General features: G+C 42.6%; 1 protein-coding gene across 1 annotated transcript in view; it reads left to right on the top strand.

Annotated features, from left to right (window-relative positions):
* Window positions 1–2,627: 2,627 nt before the first annotated feature.
* The window catches only part of LOC126507949 (28S ribosomal protein S17, mitochondrial-like), a 50,350-nt gene continuing 25,583 nt past the window's right edge, over window positions 2,628–27,394 (top strand). Inside the window, exon 1 of the mRNA XM_050152804.1 lies at window positions 2,628–2,760. Within this exon, the coding sequence (XP_050008761.1) occupies window positions 2,628–2,760 (133 nt within the window). The remainder of the gene's footprint in view (window positions 2,761–27,394) is intronic.

Genomic DNA, 27,394 nt, shown 5'->3' with positions numbered 1-27,394 from the left:
AAGTGAGGTGAAAGCAAGAGAAAGAGAGAAACCCACCAGAGCCCACCAGAGACATTTGCATCTGTCTGCCGCAGTGTCCAGTCCACACAATCTTCAAAACGTAGGATTCTTTCTTGCAAATCTTACTTGTGCTCCTCTGCATACTAAGTCTTACCTGAAACTGTCCTGGGACAGGGATTCTGGCAAACTGGCTTCCCAGCTATGGACAAATGTCAGATCCCTGCCTGACCCACAACCGAGGACTACTGTTTCCTCTACAGTGACTATTTCTTATGACTGCTGGGCCCACTGGTATATGTTGGGGCCTAAAATGAGGTACAGTTTCACTGCCACCCCACATTTTAACTCTCTATTCTTCCTGCCCCCACCTTAATATTCTACTCCTCAGAGATTCCCCCAACCCTGACCACATCTTGGAATGTTGGTATTCTGCCTAGCACCTCTCAGCCAATAACCATGCAGGAGAGCAACATTTTGAAAAGGTGTTTACTCCAAACTGTGAGAAGAAGACAATTTCTCATCTTTATGCTTGATTGTTTTTGTTTGTTTGTTTTTTGGAGCCTTGTCATATCTTTCAGGCAAAGCAAACTCATAGTATAACTAAGATAAAAGACATTATTGGGGTGTGTGTGTGTCAACTCTATGTTGTGGTTTATTCTTAGACAAATGTCCCTATCTCAAACACACTTTAATAGCAACCCTCCTCAGTCCCTGATCTTACAAACTCCTCCATCTACTTCTTTCAGGCAGGAGGTTCAAGACTTTCTCTGCTTCCCCACCTGCACAGCAATGGTTTACACAAATTATATCTAATGGTTCATAAGTACATGATACTGCGGTCAAAATTGTGCCAGATATTGGTGCACTAAATGTTGAAGTGGCCTTTTGGAAACACTAGAACAAAAATAGCCTTAAAGAAACTTTAACTCCCTGTTTGACTAAGAAAATCAGGGCTGAACTTCTTTTGTGTGTGGGTATGGTTTTTCAAGACAGGGCTTCTCTGTATAACAGCCTTAGCTGTCCTGAAACTTGCCTTGTAGACCAGGCTGGCCTTGAACTCACAGAGATACACCTGCATCTGCTTTCCCTGTGCTGGGATTAAAGGTGTGTGCCACCAACTTTAATCAACAGTTTTTACTAACCTTTGAAAGCATTATATGGGAGAGTGATTGATCCTAATAGACCAGAGCCTGGGACAGAGGTGGAAAACAACAACCCATCGGACAAGCCAAGCCTGCTTTGTTGAAATGTAGCCATGTTCATTTGCTTATGTGCTGTTGTCACACTGCTTTCTCACCATGGCGGCACAGTTGAATGGTGGCAACAGAGATCGTCGACCCACAAAGACAGTACTATTCACCCCTGGGACCCTTACTGATAACGGTTGCCAACCCCTGGCTTAAATAAGAAAACCTGCCAGCAGCTCTCTCCACGCAGCCTCTCTTCCTCAGAAAGGATTTGCCCCGAGGCCCTGCCACAGGCTGACAAAGTATGGATACCTGTAGTGTTTGAAAGCCTGAAAGCAGGTCAAATGTAAAGGAACACTTGAGAAAGCGTCCTGGCAGCCTGGGGCTGCTTTAACTTTGTTCTGTATTATGTCAAAGGCATCATACAAATTGCCTAGTCTATTGTTAACTGTAAAATCCCAGGGGAAGATAGGTGGAACACCTAACTTCTTCCCAAAAGAATCCAGAATAGGGATTATGACCATTAACTGTGGCCATCTTTTTATTTATTTTATTTCTCTGTGGCTTTGGAGCCTGTCCTGGAACTAGCTCTTATAGACAAGACTGGCCTTGAACTCACAGAGATCCTCTGCCTCTCAAGTGCTGGGATTAAAGGCCTGCACCACCACCACCCATCTTGTGACCATCTTGATAGGATTTAGCATTGTGAGTCAGGAGGCAAAGGTTACTTGGTGGAGGGACAGAACTGACTCTTGCAAGTTGCCCTCTGCGTGTATGGGCGCTCACGCACGCACATGTAATAAATAAAGTCACTATGGGAACGGACCTCTGGGCGCGTCAGTGAGGAATGATTGCTTCGTTACATCGATTAAATAAGGTATGAGGACACACCCTAAATGACAGATTAAATGAAAAGGAGAAAGCCCCCTGAGTACCAGCATTTATTTATCTCTCTGTTTCCTGGCCTGTAATGTGACAATTGCCTGAAGTTCTTGCCATCACCCCTCTCCTGCCATGATGGACAGTATCAAACCGGAAGCCCGAACAAACACTTTCTTAAGCTGCTTTTGTCAGCCATTTTGTGTCAGCCACAAGGCAAGTAAGAATGCCCGGGATTATTAAATGCTACAATTAAGGCTGAAGAAAGCAAAACGACCCTGGCCAGTGAGATTAAAAGATTAGAAAATGCACAGTTTTAACATGTAATGGTCTATGTTATTAAATAATTTTCCTGTAATTATCACTCGTTCAAACAAACCAAAGACTTTGAATCTCTTCTGCAAGGGACATGAGAGCAGCACAGAAGATTGAGTCAACCAATAGCGAATGACACAGCCCGCCCACTCCCTGAAGATTGAGACAACCAATAGCGAATGACGCAGCCCACCAGCAAATGATGCTGCCTGCCCACTCCCCCAAGAATGAGACAACCAATAGCGAATGACGCAGCCCACCCGCTCCCCACCCTTTCCTTCCGAGCCTCAGGATGTGGGTGCCCCAGAGCTACAAAGAACGCCTCAGAGGCTGGACCTACGGGCTCTGCAGTGGATACTTCCAACTGCGGAGTCACAAGGTACCTCACCAACATACAAACCTCCCACCATCTTCCCATGTGTCTCGAATGTCAAACCTAGATCTTGAAAGATCTAGAGATGGAACCCAGCAAAGGATCTCAGGAATAGACTAGGGTTTAAAGAAATAATTCTTATGGTCACAACAAAAAATATTGATAGGTAAAGACATTAGGAAATAAATCTTAACTTTCTTTGTGAGTTGGGTGGTGGCGCATGCCTTTAATCCCAGATCTCAGGAGCCAGAGGCAGGTGGATCTCAGTGAGTTTGATTCTACAGAGTAAGTTCCAGGACAGGCTCCAAAGCTACACAGAGAAACCCTGTCTCCAAAGAAAAAGAAAAAAAAAAAAAAAGAAAAGAAGAAAAAGAAAACCTCTTTCCTTGTGGCTCTGAAGGGTTCAGAGTTCACGCTCTCTTGGTTCTCTGCTTAGACTGGAGTTCAACAGCCACCCTTAATGATTAATCAGCCCCGGGGCAAGGGACTTTATTTTCCTTTCACAGATGAGGGCAGTCACCACACTGTCTTTCAATCAGACAGACTCGCTCTTGCAGACTGGGAACACATTTTTGAATGCCTGACTCTCTGCTTTCCTCCAAGTCACTCCGCTTCCCTGGAGAACCCAGAACTAGGGCCAGAGCCCACTGGACGTTATCTCATACAGTGCGTGATCTCATCATTTGGGGGACTCTGCGCCTGTGTTTCCTTCTCATTGAAATCGTCAAAGTTCCTGCTTATATTCTATTACAGGGGAACTGAAGCTCAAATCTGGTTCTAAGTGTGACACTGTGATTCAGTGGAGTCAACAGAATTTATCTTTCTACATTAAAAAAAAAGCAAAACTACAACAACAAAAATTCAACAACCCAGCAAATGTCTTCAAAAAAAGCAGCAATAATTTTATTAGTTCCTTACAACACCTACCTTTTGATGGCTAAATGGGATGTACAAGGTATTAAGGCCCTAGATCTAAATTTCATTTTCATTTCTTTGCTCAAAAAATGAAAGAATATCTGAATTAAAAAAAAAAAAACTTTAAACATTAATTCCCAACTGGTTAAAAAAAACTTTAAACATTTATTTATTTTAATGTGCGTGTGCCCATATAGTTGTCATAGCGCAGCTTCTGGCAGTTAGTTCTCCCTTCTCACTGTGCTGGTCCTGGAGCTCTACCTCAGGCCATCAGATGTCGTAACAAGCACCTTTATCCCCTGAGCCTTCTTTCTTGCCTAGAATATCTGAATATTTTTGATGGTCTTGGTAACTTAAAGTTTCATTTAGCTTTTATGTAGACCTGATGTAAAAGTGTTCTTTCTAAAGATTACTTTACTAGTGAGATATAAAAGATGTATTGCATTTGTTCATGTTGCATTTGTTTATGTAAAGATGTGATGCCTTTTACCTTGCTTGCCTAAGGCACCTGATTGGTCTAATAAAAAAGCTAATAATAAAAGCTGAATGGTAGCCATAAATAAAGGACATTGAGCCTATAATTCGGGTTCTTAGCGAAGCTAAATAAGAAGGAGAACCCAAAGAAAAACAAATAGGCATCCTCCTGAATATTAACCTTCATCAGGCGATGAAAGGAGACAGAGACAGAGACCCACATAGGAGCACCGGACTGAAATCTCAAGGTCCAAATCAGGAGCAGAAGGAGAGCGAGCACGAGCAAGGAACTCAGGACCGCGAGGGGTGCACCCACACACTGAGACAAAGGGGATGTTCTATCGGGAACTCACCAAGGCCAGCTGGCCTGGGTCTGAAAAAGCCTGGGTTAAAACAGGTCTCACTGAACATAGTGGACAATGAGGGCTACTGAGACCTCAAGAACATGGGCAATGGGTTTTTGATCGTACTGCATGTACTCGCTTTGTGGGAGCATAGGCAGTCTGGATGCTCACCTTACAAGACCTGGATGGAGGAGGGTGGTCCTTGGACTTCCCACAGGGCAGAGAACCCTGATTGCTCTTTGGGCTGATGAGGGGGGGGGGACTTGATTGGGGGAGGGGGAGGGGGAGGGAAAGGGGAGGCGGAGGTGGGGAAGAGACAGAAATCTTTAATAAATTAAAAATAAATAAATAAAAGCTGAATGGCCAATAGCTAGGCAGTAGAGAAATAGGCAGGGCTGGACAGCAGAGAGAATAAGTAGGAGAAAGAATCTAGGAGGATGAACCTAGGCTGGAAAGGAAAGAATGAGGGAGAAAAAGAAGGAGCACCTGGGACGGGTCAGCCAGACAGCTATCAGCCAATCAGCATTGGAGGAAGCAGGAAAGTGGGATGTAAAGAATGTAAGAAAGGTAAAAAGCCCCAAGGCAAAGTATAGAGAAACAGGTTAAATTAAGTTATAAGAGCTAGTGGGATAAACATAAGATAAAGCCAAGCATTCATAACTGATAATATCTTTATGCCATGATTTGAGGACTGGCCATTCAAGAAAGCTTGCTACACCTGTATCTTTCAACCTTTACCAAAAATACTTGCAATTATTTTTCAGAGCAGACTGTTACAAGTAGAAGACAGAGGGCTATCATTTTGAATTTTTTATTTTTTGAGACAGGGTTTCTCTGTAGCTTTGGAGCCTGTTCTGGCACTCTGTAGATCAGGCCAGCTTCGTACTCACAGAGATCCACCTTGTCTCTGCCTCCTAAGTGCTGGAATGAACGGTGCCCTAAAATAAAATTGAAAAATATTTTCTTAAATAATTTTTTGAGAAGCTTATATATGAGCATTGCATCTCTATCACTCCTACCCTTTCCTTCCCCAGATCCTTTTGTTCCCCGTCTCTCCTGAATCACGATCTTTTCTTTATTTTCTGTTGCACATATATACATATGCACACAACCTGTTGAGTCAGACTGTTTAGGATTGCTCATATACACATGTGTCCAGTGAAGCATGACCCTAATGGCCTTGCCAATAAAAATCTGAAAGATCAGAGAAGCAAAGGAGCAGCCATAGTCACTTCTTACCTCTCCGAATCCCCAGACTGGAAATGCTGAGCTCCTGTCACTTATTACCTCTGCTTTATTACTTCCTCTCTTCACCCCCTGTTGTCATTTCCTGTCTGTGCAGACCTCCAGACCTCTGATTTCCAGGCAAGCTTTCTTTGTCAGAACACAAACAAAATGTCACAACAGGGCTGAGCAGTTGGGTTTGGGCATCCAATACAGAAGTTTATCCCTGGAGAAAGCACACATCTCTCGGCAGCTGTTGACCACATGTAGCTTTTCATCTGGCATTGAGGCTACTAGTGTGGAGTTTCCTTTGTGAACACTGACACGTTCACTGGTGCTGCCATGCAACCGTGTTGTTAAGATTTCATGGGTGCATACTCTCTCATGTCCAGGGGACACACTATCTAGGAGCAGGCATCCTAAGTTTCTGGGTTTTACAACCATCCTGTCCCACCTTCTACTGTGTTACCTGAATGTAGGGACTGCGTTACACATGTTATAAGTTGGAGTTGAGCTCCAACAGTTATTTATTCTCCACATTTTGACCATAGGCGCATTTCTGCAACTGTCTCTATCTGTTGCAAAAAGATGCTTCTTTGATGTGGGGTCACAACTACACTTACCTGTTGGTATGAGGATAAGTGTAAACAGACTGCTCACTCATTTTCCGGCTGCCCAGACCCGAGTAACCACACAGAAACTATATTAATTGCAACACTTCTTGGCCAATAGCTTAGGCATATTCCTAGCTAGCTCTTACATCTTAAATTAACCCACTTTTAGTAATCTATGTATCACCATGAGGCTGTGGCTTACAGTAAGGTTCCAATGTCCTTCTCCTTTGGCAACTACATGAAGTCTGTCTGACTGCCTAGTCTCTCTATATATCTCTGTTCAAATTTCCCACCTGGCTTTACTCTACAAAGTCATTGGCCTAAACAGCTTCTTTATTAACCAAAGGTAGTAAAACATATTCACAGCATACAGAAGGGAATCCCACATCAGATAAGTATTTAGAATACAGTTAGAAATTGTACTGTTTAAGAAAATAAGTAAATGTAATTTTTAACAATTAAGTCGTCTTTCTCCAATCCCCCCCCACTCTCTCACCTTATTTATGTATCCCTGGTCTATTGGTATTTTTTACTGCACACCCACAGTTCTTTAGCATCCATATCAGCAAACGCTCTGCATCCCCTCACTCCCGCCCCTCTTCTCTAGCTGATTGAGCTTTCATTTTCTCTCCTCAATTATCTCAGGGTTTTTCTTGCCAAAAAGTGCCACTCTGTGATGTTCAGAATCTTGCAACATTGGTAGGCTCACCATAGGCCACTTCTTACTGCTGATGTGCAATTTGTGGGTTAGAGGCAAAATAAAAATAAATAAAAAAAAACCTGCTAATGGAATCTTGTGAAGCCTGTTCCAAGTCACACATGAGACCCAAGTGAGGGAGGCTTCCTGGCAGGCTGGCTGCTGAGAGTTCTGCAGATGGCCTGGAGAAGGTTCTGGCTAGCATGGGAAGACTGTTCCTGTGGGAAGTGGCAGCGTTTTGAAGAGAATTTTCTGACATTTTCCATCCTGTTTTGCTGGTGTAGAGTTCAGGAAGGTGCCAAGTATTTGGGGCTATATGGCATGGGGAGATATGTACAAACTGCGTCCCCATAAGGCAGGGTCACATTTCTTTCCATTACACCTTATTTAGCAGGTTAAGAAAACAGATGTTATCAGAGGTATGTAACTTGGTTTTCTCACTTACCAAACATGTAAAAACTTTAACTGTTTAAGAAAAAAAAAATAAAAGTCAACAAGTCAACATTAAATTTCCTCTTAACAGTATCTTTCAGGTTAATCAAGTCAACTTATTCCTTCTCAATAGACAATACCATGGGTTTATTTATTTGTTTATTTTACTACAAGAGTCTGGGTTTCCACATCAGAGCACTGGACTTAGCTCCCAAAATCCAGCTAAAGAGTGGGAGGAATGAGAATATAAGCAAAGAGGTCAAGACCTTGATGGGTACAACCACTGAAACAGCCTACTAATGAGCTAATGGGAGCTCATCAACTCCAGCTGGACTGGGAAGGAAAAAACATAGGTCCAAATTAATCCCTCTGAATGTGGTTGACAGTTGTATGGCTGGGGCAGACTATGGGGCCACTAGTAGTGGCACCAGGATTTATCCCTACTGCTTTTTGGGAACCTGTTCTCTTTGGATGGATACCTTGCTTAGTCTAGATGTAGTAGGTAGGACCTTGGACCTTCCCCAAAGCAATGTGCCTTACCCTCTCTGAGGAGTGGATGGGGTGGGGCAGGGGAGAAGGGGAGGGAATGGGAGGAGGGAAGAGAGTGGAGACTAGGATGGTATGTATAGTTAAAAAAACAGTTTGTTTATTTTTTTTTAAAAAAAGTCTGTTTCACAGTCAAACCTAACCTATGAAGAAATTAACAATAATTAGCAATTGTAGCAAGCTTTCTCATCAGACTTTGTTGGACTGCAAATAATGACAGGGAGACTTGTTATTAATTATGAAAGCTTAGGATTTTTCCTAACTAGTTCTTATAATTTAATTAACCTGTTTCAATTAATCTACATTCTATGACCTGACTCTGTTACCTTTCCTGTTAGTACTGCACATCCAACATGCTTCAAGTCTGCTGGAGAACTCGCATGCTTAGATTCCTCCTCCCAGTTTCTCTTCCTCTGCCCAGAAGTCCCGCCTATTCTCTCCTGCCTAGCTATTGGCTGTTCAGCTTTTTATTACACCAATGACAGCAACACATCTTCACACAGTATACAAATATCCCACAACAAGTGATCTTGGAAAAGCTATTTGAAATTTGATTTTTCTCCACTGTAAAATATGTGTGTGTGGGACTACGATTATAAGATTTTAAGGAATACAAGCAACTATCTAACCAATCTAGCAGACTTTAAAGCTGTTCCCAGTGAGTTCGGTATCCTTTTTCCCTCCAGGGTAACATCAAATCAGGAACACCTAAGGCTTCTAGCCCATAGGAATGCACTTGGGGTACCAGTAAAGAAGTTCAAAGCTGACTGGGCCTGGCACATTATTTTCTAGGCAGAACTTGTAATCTGTCCAGCTAGTTTTGGGCATGTATCTTGTCAAGTGATGGAGGAAGGTCATTGGTTAATTATAATAAAGAAACTGCTTGGCCTCATAGGTAAAAAAAAAAAAAGGTGGGAGGAGTAAACAGAACAGAATACTGGGAGGAAGAGGAAGTGAGCTCAGAGGCCATGCTCCTCTCTCCTGGGCAGACGCCATGAAGCAAGCTGCCAGGTCAGACATGCAGAATCTTTCCCGGTAAGACTGATGCTACACAGATTATTAGAGAGGGGTTGATCAGGATATGAGAATTAGCCTGTAAGGGCTAGAGTTAATGGGCCAAGCAGTGTTTAAAAGAATACAGTTTGTGTGTTGTTATTTCTGGTGTAAAGCTAGCCGTGCGGGAGCCGGGCAGGACGAAAAGCAGGCCCGCAGCTCCTACTACAGTCAAGCACTGGAAAGGACATAATAATGACTGCTATCGTTCCCTCCCTCTCAAAACACATCAAACACACACAAACCTACAAAATCATGTCCAGATGAAGTCTTAGCCAAGGCTTGTGCTTCCGAGTGTCTAAATCACAGGGCTCTGGCACCTGACAGGAAGTGTCTTTGTATTCGTAGACTCTTTATACATAACGTGAATATCTTATGCATACAAGCAAGGCCTTGTTTATTTATATATATCTAAGTATGTAGCATAAGGAATAAACACAAGTTTCTTAAAGCTATACCTTTAAATTTACAGGATACATGATTTTTTTTAAGTTATATATACAAGATTTGGCTTATCACATGGGAGTCCGTAAGTATGTACAATTACTCTGTACCAATTTTTTTAAGTCACCATGGTGGAAGAACCTGACCAATTAATAAAACTATTGGATTGCATGTCTTATTACCCTTTGGTGACTTTGGGGCATTCATTATCACCTATGATATGTATCCATGTACTCAGGACTTTCATGGCCCCTAGGTAGGAAAGCTATCTCACTCTCTGGAACTTTAAAGTAGCTGATCTGTCAATCACCCAGTTGCCTCTCAACCTTATCATTGGCCATTGTTATCTGCATGAGTTTACTTTCCAGACCAGTTCTTTTCAAATAAATAATCTATCTCTTGGTGACTAGTCTATATCTTAGGAGGAGAGGTTTCTTTTCTCCCTGGATCCTGTCCCATATGGCCTACAGAAATGTTTTGATTGGCAAGTTTGGTGTTCCTAAATTAGAATTCATTGTTTGTAGACACTGCTAATATTCTACCTATGTTTTGCAATACCATTTTACTTCGTTTCTGATGTGTTTGATTTCTCTGTCGTAGCTTTGTGCTAAGGAAAAACCTACTCCATCAATTCAGATCTACCTCTGTTGGTCAAACAGTAGCTATATTTCTGCTCTATTAACAATTTGATAATTTGTATTCCCTAAGGCTACCCCACGATTTCTGTGCCATTGCTAGTACTTTTGTAGGGAGGGAGATGTAAAGTACTTCTCTTGATTTTCTTTTCAATCTGCCTCATTTGTAGGCAGGGTTTTTTTTTTTTTTCCAGTACCATTGGCTCCCCTATAACTACACAGTGACTTATTTTTAATTATAAATGCTTGACCAATAGCTTAGGCTTCTTACTAACTATATCTTACAACTTAAATTACCCCATATTTATTACCACATGGTTCAGGACTTGTTTCCTCATTTTCTACATGTCCTGCTTTCTCTGCATCTGTCTGGAGTCTCCGTCCTTCTTCATCCCACTGTTCTCTCAGTCTGGCTCTCCCACCTAACCTCTTCCTGCCAGTTAGCCCTTTATTAAACCAATGAGAACAAAACATATTCACGGTATGCAAAAGGATTATTCCACAGCATTCGTTTCTACTTCTTTTAATCCTCTCCCATGAATTAGATAACTCTTTCTCTGAGAGTTCAGCCTCCAGTCATGGTGTGTGCGTGTGTGTGTGTGTGTGTGTGTGTGTGTGTGTGTGTGTGTGGTGTGTGTGTGGTGTGTGTGTGTGTATTGAGATTCAAGTATGTCAACAGCCACCTTGGAAGCTCCTTATGGTAAGGAGCCAGGTTTCTTTACTGTTCTACAGTGCAGGACCCTCTAGGACACTGAATACTTTGTAGAGCATCAAGTGTGTTTAAAAACCCCAACTAAAGAGACAGGATGTTTATTGTTTGGATGAAAGTTTCACCCCAACTCCTGGCATTGGCTCAGTCCAGACTCCTCCCCTGAGAAAGCCCACCATCAGTGGCTCCACATCCAAAGGCATTAAAAGCCCCAACCTTATGGTTTTCCCTCCTGGTTTTCTCATCTTTACCTGGGGCCATCCAGGAATGCTTTGCTCAGAATAAACCTGGATTTATTAATTTGGTTTGATTGGCTTACTACATCAGTGGCAGCAGATTCCCATCAACCAGGAATGAAACTTTACTCTTACCTCAGATCAGGCTGGGAGGGAGGGGAGTCCAGAGAACAGAGACTGCCTTAGAGGCAGCCACACGTTTCTAGGGACACCTAACCTGCTTCACTGTGGAGTGTTCACTGCCACTGGGACACTTTGATGTTACAACACCAGGCCCCCTACTCTCCTCCGCTGTGGCAAAGGAGAAGCCACATAAAATCAGTTTTGTCTTCATATTTTTCCTCTTGTTAGCAAAGGGTATTAGGAGCAGATCTGATTTCAGGGTATGCCTGTTGGGACTGCTGGATCCACATAGAGCACGCACACAAATGTCCTCCTCTGTCTTCCCATCAAACTTCCTTGCCATGGTATGCCATCTACTTGGGTGGTAGCCACCCTGATGGTTTCAAGGTAGAGTAGGTGTTTGGGAAGCTTGCTGCTTTAGGGAATCCAGTTACTCTCTTAGTTCTAAAATAAAACTGGCGGATGTTTGTTAGGGACTTGGTACTTAACTCTTCAAAGGAAGGAAGAAAGCTTAAATGTTATTTACATACCTGTAGCTGGCACAGGCAGAAATTTAGGCTTTTGGGATAAGCAGTAGTCTGGGGAATTCTCAGGGAGAGATAATGAAGGAAATTGCAACTCTTTGGGCTCAAACAGAAGCATCAATTAGAGGAGGTTGAGAGGAAGAGAAAGCCGAGGCTGGGGTACACGCGAGGCTGGGGGTGCTTCCTAAGTAATCTAGATGAGAGCAAGTTTGCATTGGAGAATGTGAAGAACTCTTCCAACAATACTTAAGATATAGTAGGTGCTGTCGAATATGTAGTTATTAAGGATATTTTAAGTTTTCATCTATTCAAAACACGGTGTTAGAATCTAAAACTGCAGTGAATAATATAGAGTCTCTGAAAAAAAAATCACTGAATTCCACTGAATTCTTTCTCTCCATGATGACCTAAACCAATTTTTGTGTTTAAAATAGAATTGGCTGGAACCTCAAGACTGTGAATTCTGCCTGCATTGGAGTATTTCTGCCTGATATCAGTAGAGGTGTGTGTGTGTGTGTGTGTGTGTGTGTGTGTGTGTGTGTGAAGGCCTCCTTTTCAGCTCCTACTATGAGGTTTAAATCCGTATTTCCCAACCAGAAGAAGGAAATCCAGCCTTGAGGGTATTATTCCCGGCATATTTATGCTGCAGGCAGATTGAGAGCGTAAAATAGACTTTTCACAAATGAAGAGACATCGTGCTTTTCAGCCCATGACGGGAAACTTCAGCTGTTGCCAAGGCAACTGCGGATTTCTGGCTCTTAGGCTGCCTGCCTGAGGAGTGTCTCAGAGCCCCAACCTTGTCTGCTGTCACTCACTGTCAGAGAGAGCACAAAGGCACTGGTGGTGACTTCACAGTCAATTAGCTTCCCCAAAACAATGAGACAATCCATGGACTATCTAGCAAAAACAAGCAGGGACTCTGAGGACTGAGGATACACACTGTACCTGCTGTGGTTTGGATGTATTTGTCTCTTCCAAAATCCATGTGTTGCCAACTTAATCCACAGTGCAACAGCCTCTTCAGCAGGTATAGTACTTTGGAAGGTGTTTAGGTTCTGAGCATTCTACCCTCATGAATGGATTTAAAGGACCACACGGGACTTTGTTCTTCTCTTCTCCCACATAAAAACAGTTCTCCCTTCAGGAGGAGGCAGCTACAAGGGGCCTTGTTGGAATCAGAGATGGATCAGTTCAGCAGTGATTTCATCTCACATGTCCCAGCCTCCACAAACTGTGAAATAACCCTGTCCTTTATGAACTGCCCATACTTTCGTATTCTGTGATAGAAAACACACACCATGCTAAGTCATGATCAGCTATGGGTTTGGATGTATACAATAGGATTTCATCAAAAAAAAAAAAGTAAGTGGTAAATATACCTAGTTTAAATAGATCTAAAAATTATGGGCAAATTATCCAACAGCCAAACTCTTTGTATGTAACACCCAAACATGATAATAATTTAAGCACACATACAGTTTTCACACAAAAGTTTGCAATAGCTGTTACTAACATGCTATTCAGTAGGTGAATGGATAAATAAACTGTAATGGATCCAGACAATACGGTGTTACTCAAGGGTCACAGAAAATGAAATGGCTGGGGGTGAGGCTCCGTTGAAAGAGTGCTTGCCTAGCATGTTATGAAGTCCTGGCTTCAATCCCCAGAAGAACATAAAACCTATTGTGCCTGAAATCTTAATACTTTGGAGGTGGAGGCAAGAGGATATGAAATTCAATGACATCCTTGGCAGCATATCAAGTTTAAGCAAACCTGGAATCCACGAGACACTGTCTCTGGAAAACAAAAGGAGCTCTGAAGCATCAATAGGTTTTGGAACTTAAATCTTAAATGCACATTACTATACAATAGATGTCCATCTGGAAAGTTATGAACTATATGGTATGCACCATATGTACTCTATGATCTCAACTTCCTGACATTCTAGAGAAAGCAAGGCTGTGGAGATCATAAAATATTCAGTGGTTACTGATTGCCAGAACAAGAGGAAGAGATAAATAGATGGAGCACAAAAAAAAATTTAGGGCAGCAAAATGATTCTGAATAATACTATAATGGTGGAACCATGCCATTAAACATCTGTTTGAAGCCCATAGACTATACACCATGAAGACCGAGCTCTGTTGTAAACTGTGGACTTTGGATTACAATGATTGGTCAGTGAGGGGTCATTGATTGTTACCCATGTATTCTGTTGCAGGATACTGATGATAAGAGAGACTGAGTATATGTGAAGGAAGGGTATGTGTGGTGACTCTCTAGTTTCTGCTCAGTTTTGGTTTGAATATTTGAATCTAAAACGTCTCTGAAAAATAAAGTATATTTTAAAATCATGAGTAGAAAACACAATACAATTTAAAGATAAGTAATTGAATAATGTTATAATGGTGGCTTCCTGTCATTCATTGTACATTTGTCTAATTCCATGGAATGAACAACACACACTGGGCTTGTTTCATTGACACGAGTTGGACTACTTTGATACTAGTTTGGTTGATACTAGTTATAGGAAGAGGATGCTTGTTCATCCCGGCCACCCAGAACCAAAATAATCACACAGAAACTATCTTAATTAAAACACTGCTTGGCCCATTAGCTCTAGCTTCTTATTGGCTAACTCTGACATCTTAATTTAACCTATTTCTATTAATCTGTATATCACCACGAGGTTGTGGCCTAACAGCAACGTTTCAGCGTGTCTCTCTCTGGCAGTGACTCCATGGCATCTCTCTGACTCTGCCTTCTTCCTCCCAACATTCAGTTCCGTCTTCCCCGCCTCACTAAGTGCAGCCCTGCTATAGATCCAAAGCAGTTTCTTTATTCGTTAGTGGTAATCACAGCACACAGAGGGGACTCCCACATCAACTAGTGCTTATAATAAATGGACTGCTCGGTACAAGATATTGACAGTACAGGAGGTGTGGAGAGAACATGCAGGCATGTACTGAAACTCAACTCTGAGGTGAACCTCAAGCTCCTCTTAAAGGCTATTTTTTTTTTAAGTTTCTTTTCATTGTTACTGTCTGTATGAATGTCTATTTGTATGTACGTGTATGTGTGTGGGCACCTGTAGAGGTCAGGAGTCACATCCCCTAGAGCTGGAGTTACAGCAAGTTGTGAGCCACCAAATGTAGATACTGAGAACTGAGTTCTGGTTCTTGGCATAGGCAGCGAGCACTTTTAGCAGCTGGAGTCACCTTTTCAGCCCCATCTGAGTCTAACTTTGAAAAAATAAACTCCTTGAGGCTTTGTAGAAGAAGACAGGCAAGTTCAAAGGGCTTTACACAAGACCATTGGGAAGGTTGCATTAGTCTATGAGTGAGCAAAGAAAGGGTGGCTATCAATGACCCAAAGAACATTCTGAAGCCGATAAGAACCTCCAGCTGCTGCCTGGGTGAGGAAATAATTTGGTTTGCTCTAGCTGGGATGCTAGCAACGCTGGAGCTGACTGCATTTCTTGTTTGCATTTGTCAATGAGATGTGGGAACACGCTGAGATTCGTAAAGGTTGCCAAAGAGAGAGTATGGCCCGAAGAAAGGTGATGTTTTATATAACGATCTAATTAATGCAGCGATTTCTCCATCTCAGGCCCCCTGCCTTGGAGCAGGAAACCTTACCTCCCCAGTGTCTTCCCAGAGCCCAGACACTGGGGAATATTGCATAACACTGAAGGGGCATCCACAGCTACTGCATTTTGTTTTCTGTCCTCCCCTTCTTCTCTTCCATAGTCTCTGGTTTTTTTGCAACTACTATTGTTGCCAGAGAACAGAAAATATCAGTGTCCAGTTGGCTATGAGGCCATTCATTTTCTGACAAAGCAGTCTTGGAAATCTTGGAATTCCAACTGTCCAAGCTCACCCCCACACCATGTTACCAGGTAGAGATCTTTCCCCTGCCCAGGTGGCCAGTCCATTCCTGTGTCTCTGATCTTGACCTTGAAAAAGCAAGTCTGGCCTTTTTATGGCATCCGTGTTGAAAACAGTATAACACTACATTTAAAAGCTTGACTGCCTGGGTTCAAAGTTCAATCCTACCGTAGCTGTGTGACTTTAACTAAATTGTTTAGAATTGGTAAGAGAATAATATCAGTACTTAGCTCATTGGGAGTTGTGGGAATTAAATGATGCAACCTCTGTAAAATGCTTGGGACACTGTAATCTCCAAGATTGGCTTCTTATGCTCTTGGCTAGCTGGCTTCCGCTAGTTTAATCTTAGGCATGTTTAACTCATGACTTGATGTAATACACTTGGGAATGGGGAAACGCTGAGCCCCATGACAAGAAATAATGTATTCACAGGGAACAGTGGTATTAAATTTCAATTTCATAACACAACTGAAAAAACAAAGCTAGCAAAAATTTTTTAAAGACAGTTGCACTGACAAAAATACTACCAACTCAACAAAAATTCCGCCAACACCAGCACCTGCTCTTCTGTTGTCCTGGGCATGTTTCCTCTAAGAGGCTAAGGTATTTTAAGGGATAAAAACCTGTTCTATAATTTAAACATGGTAATGGTCTGATGAATACTATTATACTAAGAACGAGACAGCTTAGTTCCTTGGGTTCCTCGGCTGTGCCTTGTTTCTGGATCCATAAGAAGGAGGAATTGTCTCCTCTACTAGCTTCCGGTACACACTCTTGGGGTCAAGGCTGTGAGGTGACTTTGGATCTAAGGGCCCACTCTGTGAGAACAATAGCTTTTCCATTTCTTCCAATGTGCCTTGCTCACCAGTCAAAGAAACAGGTTGTTCCTTTGCATTATCATCGGTGGGTTTAGGGATAGAGATGGGAGGAGTGACATCTATGCTGGCCTAGGAAGCTATCATCTTTATTATGGTATTGGATGCTTTATTGAGCTCCATGCTACTGGTGAGAGACTCCTGCTTTAAAAATATTTGTTATGCTAACCATTGTGGAATAATGGCTTGTAATTTAAAGTTGATTAATGCTTACATAGAATCTTTAAGTAGGCGTAAGACCATCCTTGTCCATGCTTTAAAGAAAGATGTTTATGAAAACATATAAAATTACCCCTCTTATAGCAATATCTCAGAGAATGTACTGTTTTGACAGCTTTCTCTGTATCTTTTCTGTTTAATATGGAGCCACTAGGTACATGTTGAATATTGAGTACTTGTAAAATATGGGTAAGAAAGGCAAATTTAAATTTATCTGCTTTGAATATATTTAAATTTAAGCAGGTACATAATGGCTACCATATAGAATAGGGCAAATTTAAAAGCATAACGAAAAGTTGCTTAAACTATCCAAATCTCATTTTTCTTGACTTGCTAAATGTTTGCATTAGGCCACTGAGTTTCTCTTGTATAGTGAAATCACTCTATCTGGTTTGCAGCTTTGGCACTGATATTTTTATTGCCTTATTGATTTATTTATTTTGTATGTGTGGAGGTAGGTGCATACATGCCGCAGAATGTGTGTGGGGGGGGGGGAGACAGAGGACAACTTTTGGGAATTGAGTCTCTCCTTGTACCATGAGGCTCCTGAAGACCAAATTCAAGCTGTCAGGTCTAATGGCAGGGCCCTTCCTGCTGAGCTGTCTCTGAAATAGATATAGATACAGTCAAGGTTGGGGGCTCTTACTGAACTAAATTCTCTCTAAGCTTCTCCTAGATCTATATGTCCTTGTGAATTATGTGAAATGTAAGTTAAATTGGATAGTTGTTAGTTAATCTTGCTGTAATAGAAAATTACATGTGGGTGAAAACATTTTTATAGACGGTCCCTGAAACCATACTTGAAACAACTATTGGGAAACATTATTCCAAGTTGAATTGATGTATTCCTCTTTGGAATATTTCCAGGTTGTCATAAACCACGAGTTTAAGCCAGACACAAGGAAAAGGCTGTGTGTGTGTGTGTGTGTGTGTGTGTGTGTGTGAGAGAGAGAGAGAGAGAGAGAGAGAGAGAGAGAGAGAGAGAGAGAGAGAGAGCTTGTTTTGGAATCTGATTACAGCCTTGTATCAAAGTTTGGCCATCTGCCCACCGACCCGCATGGGGTGACCTCACTGCGTAACCCAAGCTGTAAGTTTATGGAGCACTCAGTGGGAGGTCCTTGGGCAGCCCATTTGAAGCAACATGCTATTGCTGAGTTTGTATCTTCCCTGGGATTAGAAAAATAAAGCTTTCGGCCAAGGCGTTCTGTCTCAGAGCTACCACGGAAATGGTTCCAGGGGGTATTAGAACATTTGTTCCTAGGGCTTGTAGGGTCTCGAGCAAATGTGCATTTGCTTTAGGCATGAAAGACACCATGGGGAATGAAAGCTTTTTGTAAAAAAAAAATATGTTTGATTTTGTTCTGTAGTTGTTTGTGGACCTCTACTAATTGTACTGTTTCCGTGGGAGGACAAAGAATCACGTGTCCAAAGTGCTGGAGACCATGAAGAAGGTCTCGTGGGCTATTACTTTACGTGTTGTTTTAATTGCCATCCCACAGGGAGTCATAACTCAATGCCATGCTTCTTGGTATATCTCATGTGAGAGATGATTTCACAAATGAGTACATCTCACTAAGAAAATGTTGACGTCTGTTCACAGGAAGAAACGAGAGTCTGGTGTGTGACTTTTCCTGGGGAGATGTAAAGAAGGCAGGGTTTCCTGAAATAGGGTACCAAAAAGCCAGAGAAGCGATTCCATCCAGGTCCAACTTAGAGAGCCAATGAATTTCCTGAAGTTATTTACAGGAGCGTGGGTGACAGCTGCATCCCTGAGTGGTCCCACCCTACCGTGGATGATGACTTAAAAAGGATGCATCTGTGAGTCCTAGCCCTCAAGTCAGCTTTCCACCTTATATACTCCAGCAACACCCTTCCCCCATGCAGCCCAAGTCTATGTGCACCTGATGGCCAGAACAAAGTACATTTAGAATGGAAGAAGGTTTTGGTGCCAGCCTTTCCCTTTTATGAAGGCATGTTAACAGTCCCACCGTGGTTACTGTAACCTAGCTCTCACTATATCCCTTTGCTTATCTTGTTGCCATGACTTCAGGCTCTTTGATAGCCAGTGTCACTGGCCAGGAGCAAAGAGCTCTATTACAGCAGCCCCTAACTCACACAACTCACTTCCAAGAAGGCTACAGATATAAGTGTGAAAGGTAGAACTTTTAGACAAATTCTAGTGTGGAAAATATTCGCTGTCTCTTAGGTCATAGAAATAAGATAAAAATACACATGGGAAAGCCTAAAGTTTGCTACTCAAAACTGGAAAACTTTTCTGCATTAAAATAGCAAAAATAAAGAGAAGGGATAGACTCAGAAAATATATTCCCAAAGCATAGTTAATTCAAGAAAAAAAATGAGGACTCTTACAAAACAATAACAGGATCAAAACATAAAAACCCAGATACTGCTAAACAGCCCCTCACAGAAGATATCGGATTTGTCACCAAGCATATAAAAAAGATGCCCAGCTTCTCTAGTAATCAGGCAAATACAATTTAATAGTACTATAACATCTCAATCTCAAAAGGTTATCAGAAAGTATAAAAACCAGCACAATGCATTGGCAAGAAAGTAGGCAAACAGAAACACCCAAACACTGTTCGTGTTTTGCACCTGGCAAAACCGCTTCAGAAGGCAACTTGACAATATGCAGGAAGCCTGGAGGTCTACTTAGCCTACAGCCTAGCCACGTTATTTTAGCATGTATCCTAGGTAAGGCTTTGGACAAACTTGGAAGTTGATATTTCTTTAAGTAGCCATTGTGTTCCTTCTTAAAACAAAATATTGAAAATCATGCTACAACCACTTGGGAAATTGGTAGGCAAGCTGTGGCATTGCTTTTCAGATTAGTGCTCTGGAACTGGCTGTGTCCATATGGCTCTGTCTCAACACAATGATGAGAGAAAGGGGAACTAGGGTGATAAGCACTGTGGTTTTTATGCCAACTTTAAAATGAGCAATGTAGATACTGATATCACTATCTATAGGGCTTCTCTTGTGAGGATAAGGCAAGATGTTCCCAGTTATGTTAGCTTTGGAAAAGGAACACAGGATTTCGGTGCACAGAGTTTCTAGTTAATTTGGACCGATTTCTCAAGCCATGTGACCCCACAGGTAAGCATTACATGGAGAGTCTGGATGCTCACAATGTTTTGTCAAGGAGGGAAAGGAAGCACATCGATTAGTCCCCAAAGAATACCTAATGATATGATTGCGGAGATTAAGAACAGGAAACCACAAAGTCCCAAATTAAGAAACCCTATAAACTTTACTAGACAATACAACATAGTTATTGAGTTTTCATGCCTGGTGGGTGTGAGGCCCAGTTCCAAACACAGCTGCATGGGAAACTCTATTAAAGATCCACAGCTTTTCTAAGTCCCCTTCTGGCCCCAGTCCACGGTGATGAAAAATGAGAGAGTTTTGGGTGCTGTGTCCTGGAAATCCCATCTGGCTCCACTCTCTTCATTGACCTGATGTGACTGATCCCTTAAGATGTGCTTTTCCACCTGAATGGCTCTTTATACTCTTGTCCTGCTGTCCAGTGGATCAGAAATCCTTCTATGACAACATGAGCTTGACCTGTATTAGCCAGGCAGAGGGGGGCAGGAAGCATTAGTTGTTTTTCAAAAACATTACTTTCTTAAAAAGGTCTCTTCCCTATGATGGCTTGAAACTAGACAGGAAATGGAGATATAAGAGCTGGGGGGGGGGGTGCGTAGGTGGGGGAAGGGCAGCTACTTTGTATAGTCGGCCAGAGTCAGAGTTATCTGACCAATCATTTTTTAAAGCACTTACTTCATTTATTTATTTTTGAGACAGGCACTTACTGGCCGAGAACTCACTATGTAGACCAGGCTAACCTCCATCTCACAGGGAATCTGCCTCTGTTGCAGAATACTGGGATTAAAGGTGCTGTGTATTACAATGCCAGGCCACAATAAAAACACTTATTTTAACAAGAAAGAGAGCTTCTTCTTGAGAAAACAAGGTAAGAAGATTGAAAGTTCAAGGTCTGCCTGAGCCAGTCTAGGCAGCTCAATGGGATCAAGTCTAAAGATAAAAACCTAAGAGGCTGGTGTTGTAAGCACAGGTGCCCAGCATGTGTGAGGCCCTAGTTTCAGTCCTCAGTGGAAGAAAGGGAGGAGAGAAGGAAAGGATGAAAGAAAGAAGGGAGAGAGACAGAGAAGGTCTTCCTTTGAAACTGTATTTCAAAGACTGGCAAGACGGCTCAGTGGGAAGAAGATGGAGGCACTTGCTATCAAACCTTCCAATCTGAGTTTATACCCAGAACTCTAGACAGAAGTTTCTGTCCTGCCTGGTCCTGCAGCCGTTCAGTCCCAAAGAAACACACAGAGGCTTATATTAATTATAAACTGTTTGGCCTATTAGCTCAGGCTTATTATTAACTAGCTCTTACAATTTAAATTAACCCATAATTCTTGTCTATGTTTGGCCACGTGGCTTGGTACCTTTTCTAAGTAAGGCATTCTCATCTTGCTTCCTCTGCATCTGGCTAGTGTCTGACTCTGCCTTTCTTCTTCCCAGAACTCTCTTAATCTGGTCACCCGCCTACACTGCCTGCCTGACTTCTAGCCAATCAGCATTTCATTAAACTAATATAAGTGACAGATATTTCAAGTGTAGAAGAGCATTATCCTACAGCAGGAACCTACATGGTGGAATGAGAGAATGGACTCCCATGTCATGTGCTTATGTCTCTCACATGCCTGTTGAAGACTCGCTCTTGCTCCCATGGACAGCAGATATAAATAAACACAAATTTTAAAAGATGCAAATTTTTAAAAACTTGGTTGCTCTCAGGCAGTATATGTAAGCTAAATAATAAATATTTTGGGAAGTAGATGCCTAAAGAGTTTTCAGGGTTGGACTTGTAACTATTTCCACTGAAGAGGGAATCCAGGACCTCTTGCATGCCAGGCAAGTTTTCTACTACCAAGTTGCATCTCCAGCCCCTGTTTTACTTTTTACTTTAAGACTGAGTCTCATTAAGTTATCTAAGAATTTAGATGTCCCCTTTCCATCAGAGGTCAAGGTGAGGTGGCATCTCTGTGCACAGACCTACACACGATGAGTGGCCTCTGGGGTCTAGAGAGCTCTATTTCTTACTAGGTCTCAAATTGGCTATTGTGGAAGGAATCAAATTCAAAGGGCAGAACCAGGTTTGCCATTGAGAGTCTGGGATGTGTTCAGGAAACCATTGGTACTGCTGATCCCATCTAAGTCCTGATAGCTGCAAATTTTATGACAGAGACTAATTTGTTTCTGCTGTTTTGTTTTTTGTTTTTATGTGTGATGGCTAGTCTTGGTTGTCAACTTGACTATATCTGGAATAAACTATAATCTGTGCCACAGTTTCTGCTGGAAGTCTATATAAGGACACAGAAGAAGGAAGGGTTCATCCTTTATCTGCTTACCCTTGTCTTGTCAGCACATCCATTCCTTCACTGCATTGGAGCCCCTTCTTCAGGATTCCAGCATATACAGAAGACCAGCTGGAACATCCAGCCGCATGGGACTGAGCAACTCTAGATTCTTGGACCTTCCAGTCACAGCTAGCCATTGTAAAATAAGTTCTCTCTCTCTCTCTCTCTCTCTCTCTCTCTCTCTCTCTCTCTCTCTCTCTCTCTCTCTCTGTAATTCTATCTTAGCCATCATACCCGAGAGAGAGAGAGAGAGAGAGAGAGAGAGAGAGAGAGAGAGAGTCATTCCATAAGTTCTGTGATTCTAGAGAACCCTGACTAATACACAGGGTTTCTCTGTGTGGCCCTGGCTGTCCCTCACTCTGTAGACCAAGGTGGCCTCGAACTCAGAGATTCACCTGCCTCTGCCTCCCGAGTCCTGAGTGCTGAGACTAAAGATGTGCACCACCACTCCCAGCTTGAGACTAGAGTTTTAAAATTCATGCTCAGAGAGGGATCTTTGAAGACAAGTTCCTGGAGTCAGGGTAACTGAAATGTGTTCCTAGTCAGCCAATGTTTCAGCAGCTGTTGTCTCCAGACCATCAGCTCTTGGGAAATTGGTGACATTAGAATTCTTCGGTGCTACCTCAAACCTCCTAAACTAGAAACTCTTGAGGGCAGGCCCCAAGTGCTAAAATTTAAGAACCTCTACACCAAACAGGCTAGTCAAATAAGTGACATAGAATTGCATAAACACCAGGTCCAAACTCACTGGAGGTCAAGTTGATAAATAAGGCAGAGAAGGTTTAGGGCTCAAGGAGAAGGTAGAGAAAATATGGAACTTCCATCAAATGATGCTCAGTGTAGACCAGGCAGACTCTGTGTGGTTTGAATATGGTTTGCCACCTCTGAAACGCAGATTGAAATCTAGTCCCCATCATGACATATTAAAAGGAGGGACCAAATGGGACTTTGAAGAGATACTTGTGGGGGCTGGAGAGACAGTTCAGTGGTAAAGAGTATGTAGTGGTCTCCCAGAGGACCAGAGTTTGGTTCCTAGCATCCATGTCAGCTTTTTCACAATTACGTACAATTGTGGCTCCAGGGTATCCAATACTCTCTTCTGGCCCCCATGAACACAATTATGTGCACCCTCACATATGTGTACATAATTAAAAAGAAACAAATAAACACATAAATAAAAAGGAAGTGACTAAGTTTTCGCCCCCATGAATGGACTAATCTATTCATGCAATTAGTGAATTGGGGACTCTACAAGTTAATACGTTATCTTGGTAGTAAGTCTTCTATAAAAGCCCATATAACTAAATCTTTCACACTGTTATAGATCTTATCCACTAAAAATGTCAGTCATCACCAGAGCCAGTGAGATGGCTGAGTAGGTAGAGGAGCTTGCTGCCAAGCCCATTACTGAGTTCAAAGCCCAGAATCCACACAGTAGAAGGGGAGGATTGATTTCCACAAATTGTCCACTGATCTCCACACACGTCCTGTGATGCACCCACCCCATGAGTAATAAATAAATAAATCCAAAAGAAAATTAAAGGAATTTTATCACCAAGCACTTTGACTCAAGACTGGACATTAAATAGGAGCCAAAATAAACCCTTTTATAAAAAAAAATAATAACTTACCCAGTCAATGGTACTGAATACATCAACAGAAAAACAGACCAAGACTATATGGAAAATGCATCTGTCTCCTTGGCTCTTCATTGGAAGAGTGAGCAGTGAGTCACTGATGCCAAGCAACAAAGCACTGACAAGCTATCGTGGGTCAGGTATGTGAGGAAGGATGGACAAGCTCCAAGGGTCCACAGGAGTAACAAGCAGGCAATCATCACTGTGGCTCAGTGGATGTCACTGGATGTGTTAAAGCCGGTAAAGGGTAGGAATGGGAGGAGCAGGGGAAATGTTGAGAGCTAGGACACAGGAAGACGGAGTCCGGGAAAGGGGTAGAGTGGAACACAGGCCCATTAGGCTTCTATTACTGCTAAAGTTGTTAGAATAAATGGCTGGCATGAGACATAAGCTTCTGGTTCTAAAACACAGCAGGAACGTCGATGACAGGAATTCTGCCAGCAGGGCCTTCCAGATTCTTCCGCCATGTGACGGACCCACACGGTAAACATATGGGGCCAGAAGTGGGAGTTTTGCACCTTTAAACCAAATAAGTACTTGTCATATACCTTGGACTATTCTGGAAAGAAATTTGTATGTATGTATGTATGTATGTATGTATGTATGTATGTGTGGTATAAGGTCATGGGTAGGTGGTTGCTTTACTCTTTTGGGGGGCCTTCCACCCAGCTCCCAAATAAATCACACGGAGGCTTGCTCGTTCTTATGAATGCCTGGCCTTAGCTTGGCTTTTTTCTTGTCAACTTTACTTAAATTATCCTGTCTACCTTTTGCCTCTGGGTTTTTACCTTTCTCTAAGGTCCTCCTCTCCTTCTTTTCTTGTTCCTCCATCTTCTATTTCCAGATTTCTCTCCTATTTATTCTGTCTACCAGCCCCATCTATCCTTTCTCCTGCCTTGCTATTGGCTGTTCAGCTCTTTATTAGACCAATCAGGTGTTTTAGACAGGCAAAGTAACACAGCTTCAGAGAATTAAGCAAATGCAACATAAAAGAATGCAACACACTTTTGCATCATTAAACAAATGTTCCACGGCATTAACAAATGTAACACATCTTAGAATAATATCCTATGCGGGTGCACATAGATGTGGGAGTTGTGAGAGGTGTGGAGGATGGAAGCTGATGTCAATCATCTTCCTTAGTCTCCACTTCTCTTTCTTTTTCTTCTTTGAGACAGGACCCTTCCCTAAACTGGCATCTCACTGATTGACTAAACTGTCTCGTTAGGGAGCTTCAGGGATGCTCCTGACTGCCTCCCCAGTGCTGGGATTATAGGTTTGGCCCACTGTTCCTAGATTCTTACGTGGGTCCTGGGTATCCAAACTCAGGCCCTTATACTTGTATGGCAATCACTTTAGCAAATGAATCATCTTTCCAGGCTCTGAAAAGAAAGCCTGGAAATTTTTCAGCTGTCTTATTTGCAAATACGTGTGTGTGTGTGTGTGTGTGTGTGTGTGTGTGTATTCTTATTACTGTATTGTTGGTTTTTAATACTATATATAGGAATATTTTCTTTATAGCTTTCACTATGTATGGTAGAATACAATTTTACAGGTTAACTGTGATCTCAGCACTTAGAGTGGAGATATGAATTCAAGGCCAGCCTCTGCTAGATTGTGAGTTGGAGGCCATCCTAGGCTACATGAGACACTGTTGTAAAAGCCACTGCCACCATCACAGGAGAATACAACATCTTGGGACTAACATATAATATAGTTGACTGTTAGACACTTAAAACTGTTATAGAATTGCCTTAAATGCTACAGCCACTCACGCAGAGAACAGTGTTTCCACAAATCAGTAAAATTTAAACAAAACAACAGGGCACATGCTACAATTGTAGTAATTTATGTGGCAACTGAATTTCATGGGGATTTCAGTGAACGTTAGCGTTCTACGTACACACAAGCTCACCACTCCCTTGCCTGCCTCCCCTCTGCCTAGATAATTATAAACAGGTTTCTCAGCAACATAAATATTCTTGAAACATTTACGTTCCTGCGGGGCTGTTCTCTGTTGTTTGGGACCATCTCTTTCATCACAGGCTGACAAGCATCCCATGCCCCTGGTCTACAGTTCAAGATCCACCTCCCCTCCTCCCGTTTCTTGAAGACAGAACCACCCTCACCACGCACCACGAGCACCTTTGTTTGTGAATCTAGGGAGATGTCTCTTTTCCTTTTGTCAAACCTGGCTTGCAGCTGGCTGCCAAAATAGGAAACAGCTGAAACTCATTCAGCACAAAACTCTTGACTGACAATTTTATCTCTGTTTTCCTTTCAGGGATGGTTTACCTGTCGCGAGAATAAATGGCTGGTGTCAGAGAGAAAATTGTGGGGTTCTAAAACACGGCAGGAATGTTGATGACAGGAATTCTGCCCGCAGCACCTTCCAAGCTCTCCTGCCATGTGACGGACCCACAAAGTAAACATATGGGGCCAGAAGGGGGTGTTTTGCACCTTTAAACCAAGAGTGCTGGTGGAGGGCTGGCCGTCTGGACTGGAGGAAGGCCATGGACTTACCTGGTTCCAGGAAGAAGGCAGGAACCTTAAACTAAGTCACTGGGGTGGATTGGAGAAAGTGAAACTCTTAACTGTACTCAGAGAGATGCTCACAGGCCAGGTGTTGGGGAGCGGGTTCTTAAGGGATGTTCACGGGCTGGGGGCGTGGGGGTCTTGAGGAAATAGCAATTCCAATGAGCACATGCAGGAGAGGAGCATTATCCACAGAAGTGTGAGCGTGAGGAGGGGGAAACCACATGGATCGTGCAGAACTCTGAGGGCCGGTGCGGCGCTATAGTCTGAAGGGACAGAGACAGGAGTTGCAGAGAACCAAAAGGAAATGCTCCTTTAGGGCAGTACCCCTGGACGGCTCCCTTTGTGCAGGAGTGGGATCAGTCCGAGCTGACTCTCTGGAAGGGAACTGAAGAGTTCTGGTCTCTGCTCGCCACTGGGGAGGAAATACACAATAGTGTCAGTGGCAAAGCAGGATGTTGATGGAGCAAAACGTGAGAAGCAAAGAGCGGCACAGAGGGAACAGCCAGATACTTGGTGTGCTGGGCATTTCTAGCTTCTTTTTCAATCAAATGATTAGGGTCCTAGCTCACTGTACATCTTCATCTTTCTCATGAAAGATAAACACATTCATCTACCTCGGACATATATTGGTGTGAGATCCATATATGTATGTGCAGAATATACTGTGTGTGTGTGAGCACGTGTATGTATATGTATGTGTGCACGCGCGTGTGCTCATAATTGTAGAGGCCAGAGATCATCCTCAGGTATCATTCCTTAGGGCTAATTTTTGAGACAGGATCTCTCTTTGGGGTCTTGGGCTCCCCAATTCGAGTAGGCTGGCTGCCCAGCAAGCTCTAGGGCTCTCTCTGCCCATCTCTGTTTCCGTGGGATTACAAGCGTCTGCCATCGTGATCCGCTTTGTTCGTGGGTACTGGAGATCAAACTCGCGTCTTCAGGCTTACACTGCAGCACCTTCACCAGCTGAACTGCTTCCCTGCTTCCCCAACCCTACAATTTGCTTTGTAAAGTGAAGTGGAACAGGTGGTGCTGGTGACCACAGGGTAAGAAGATCAGAAGTGGAG

Source organism: Alexandromys fortis, unplaced genomic scaffold (genome assembly GCF_014885135.2).
Source record: "Alexandromys fortis isolate MF-2015 unplaced genomic scaffold, M_Fortis_MF-2015_v1.1 scaffold_73, whole genome shotgun sequence".
NCBI classification, from domain to species: domain Eukaryota; kingdom Metazoa; phylum Chordata; class Mammalia; order Rodentia; family Cricetidae; genus Alexandromys; species Alexandromys fortis.
This window is presented reverse-complemented; position numbering and strand designations above follow the sequence as displayed.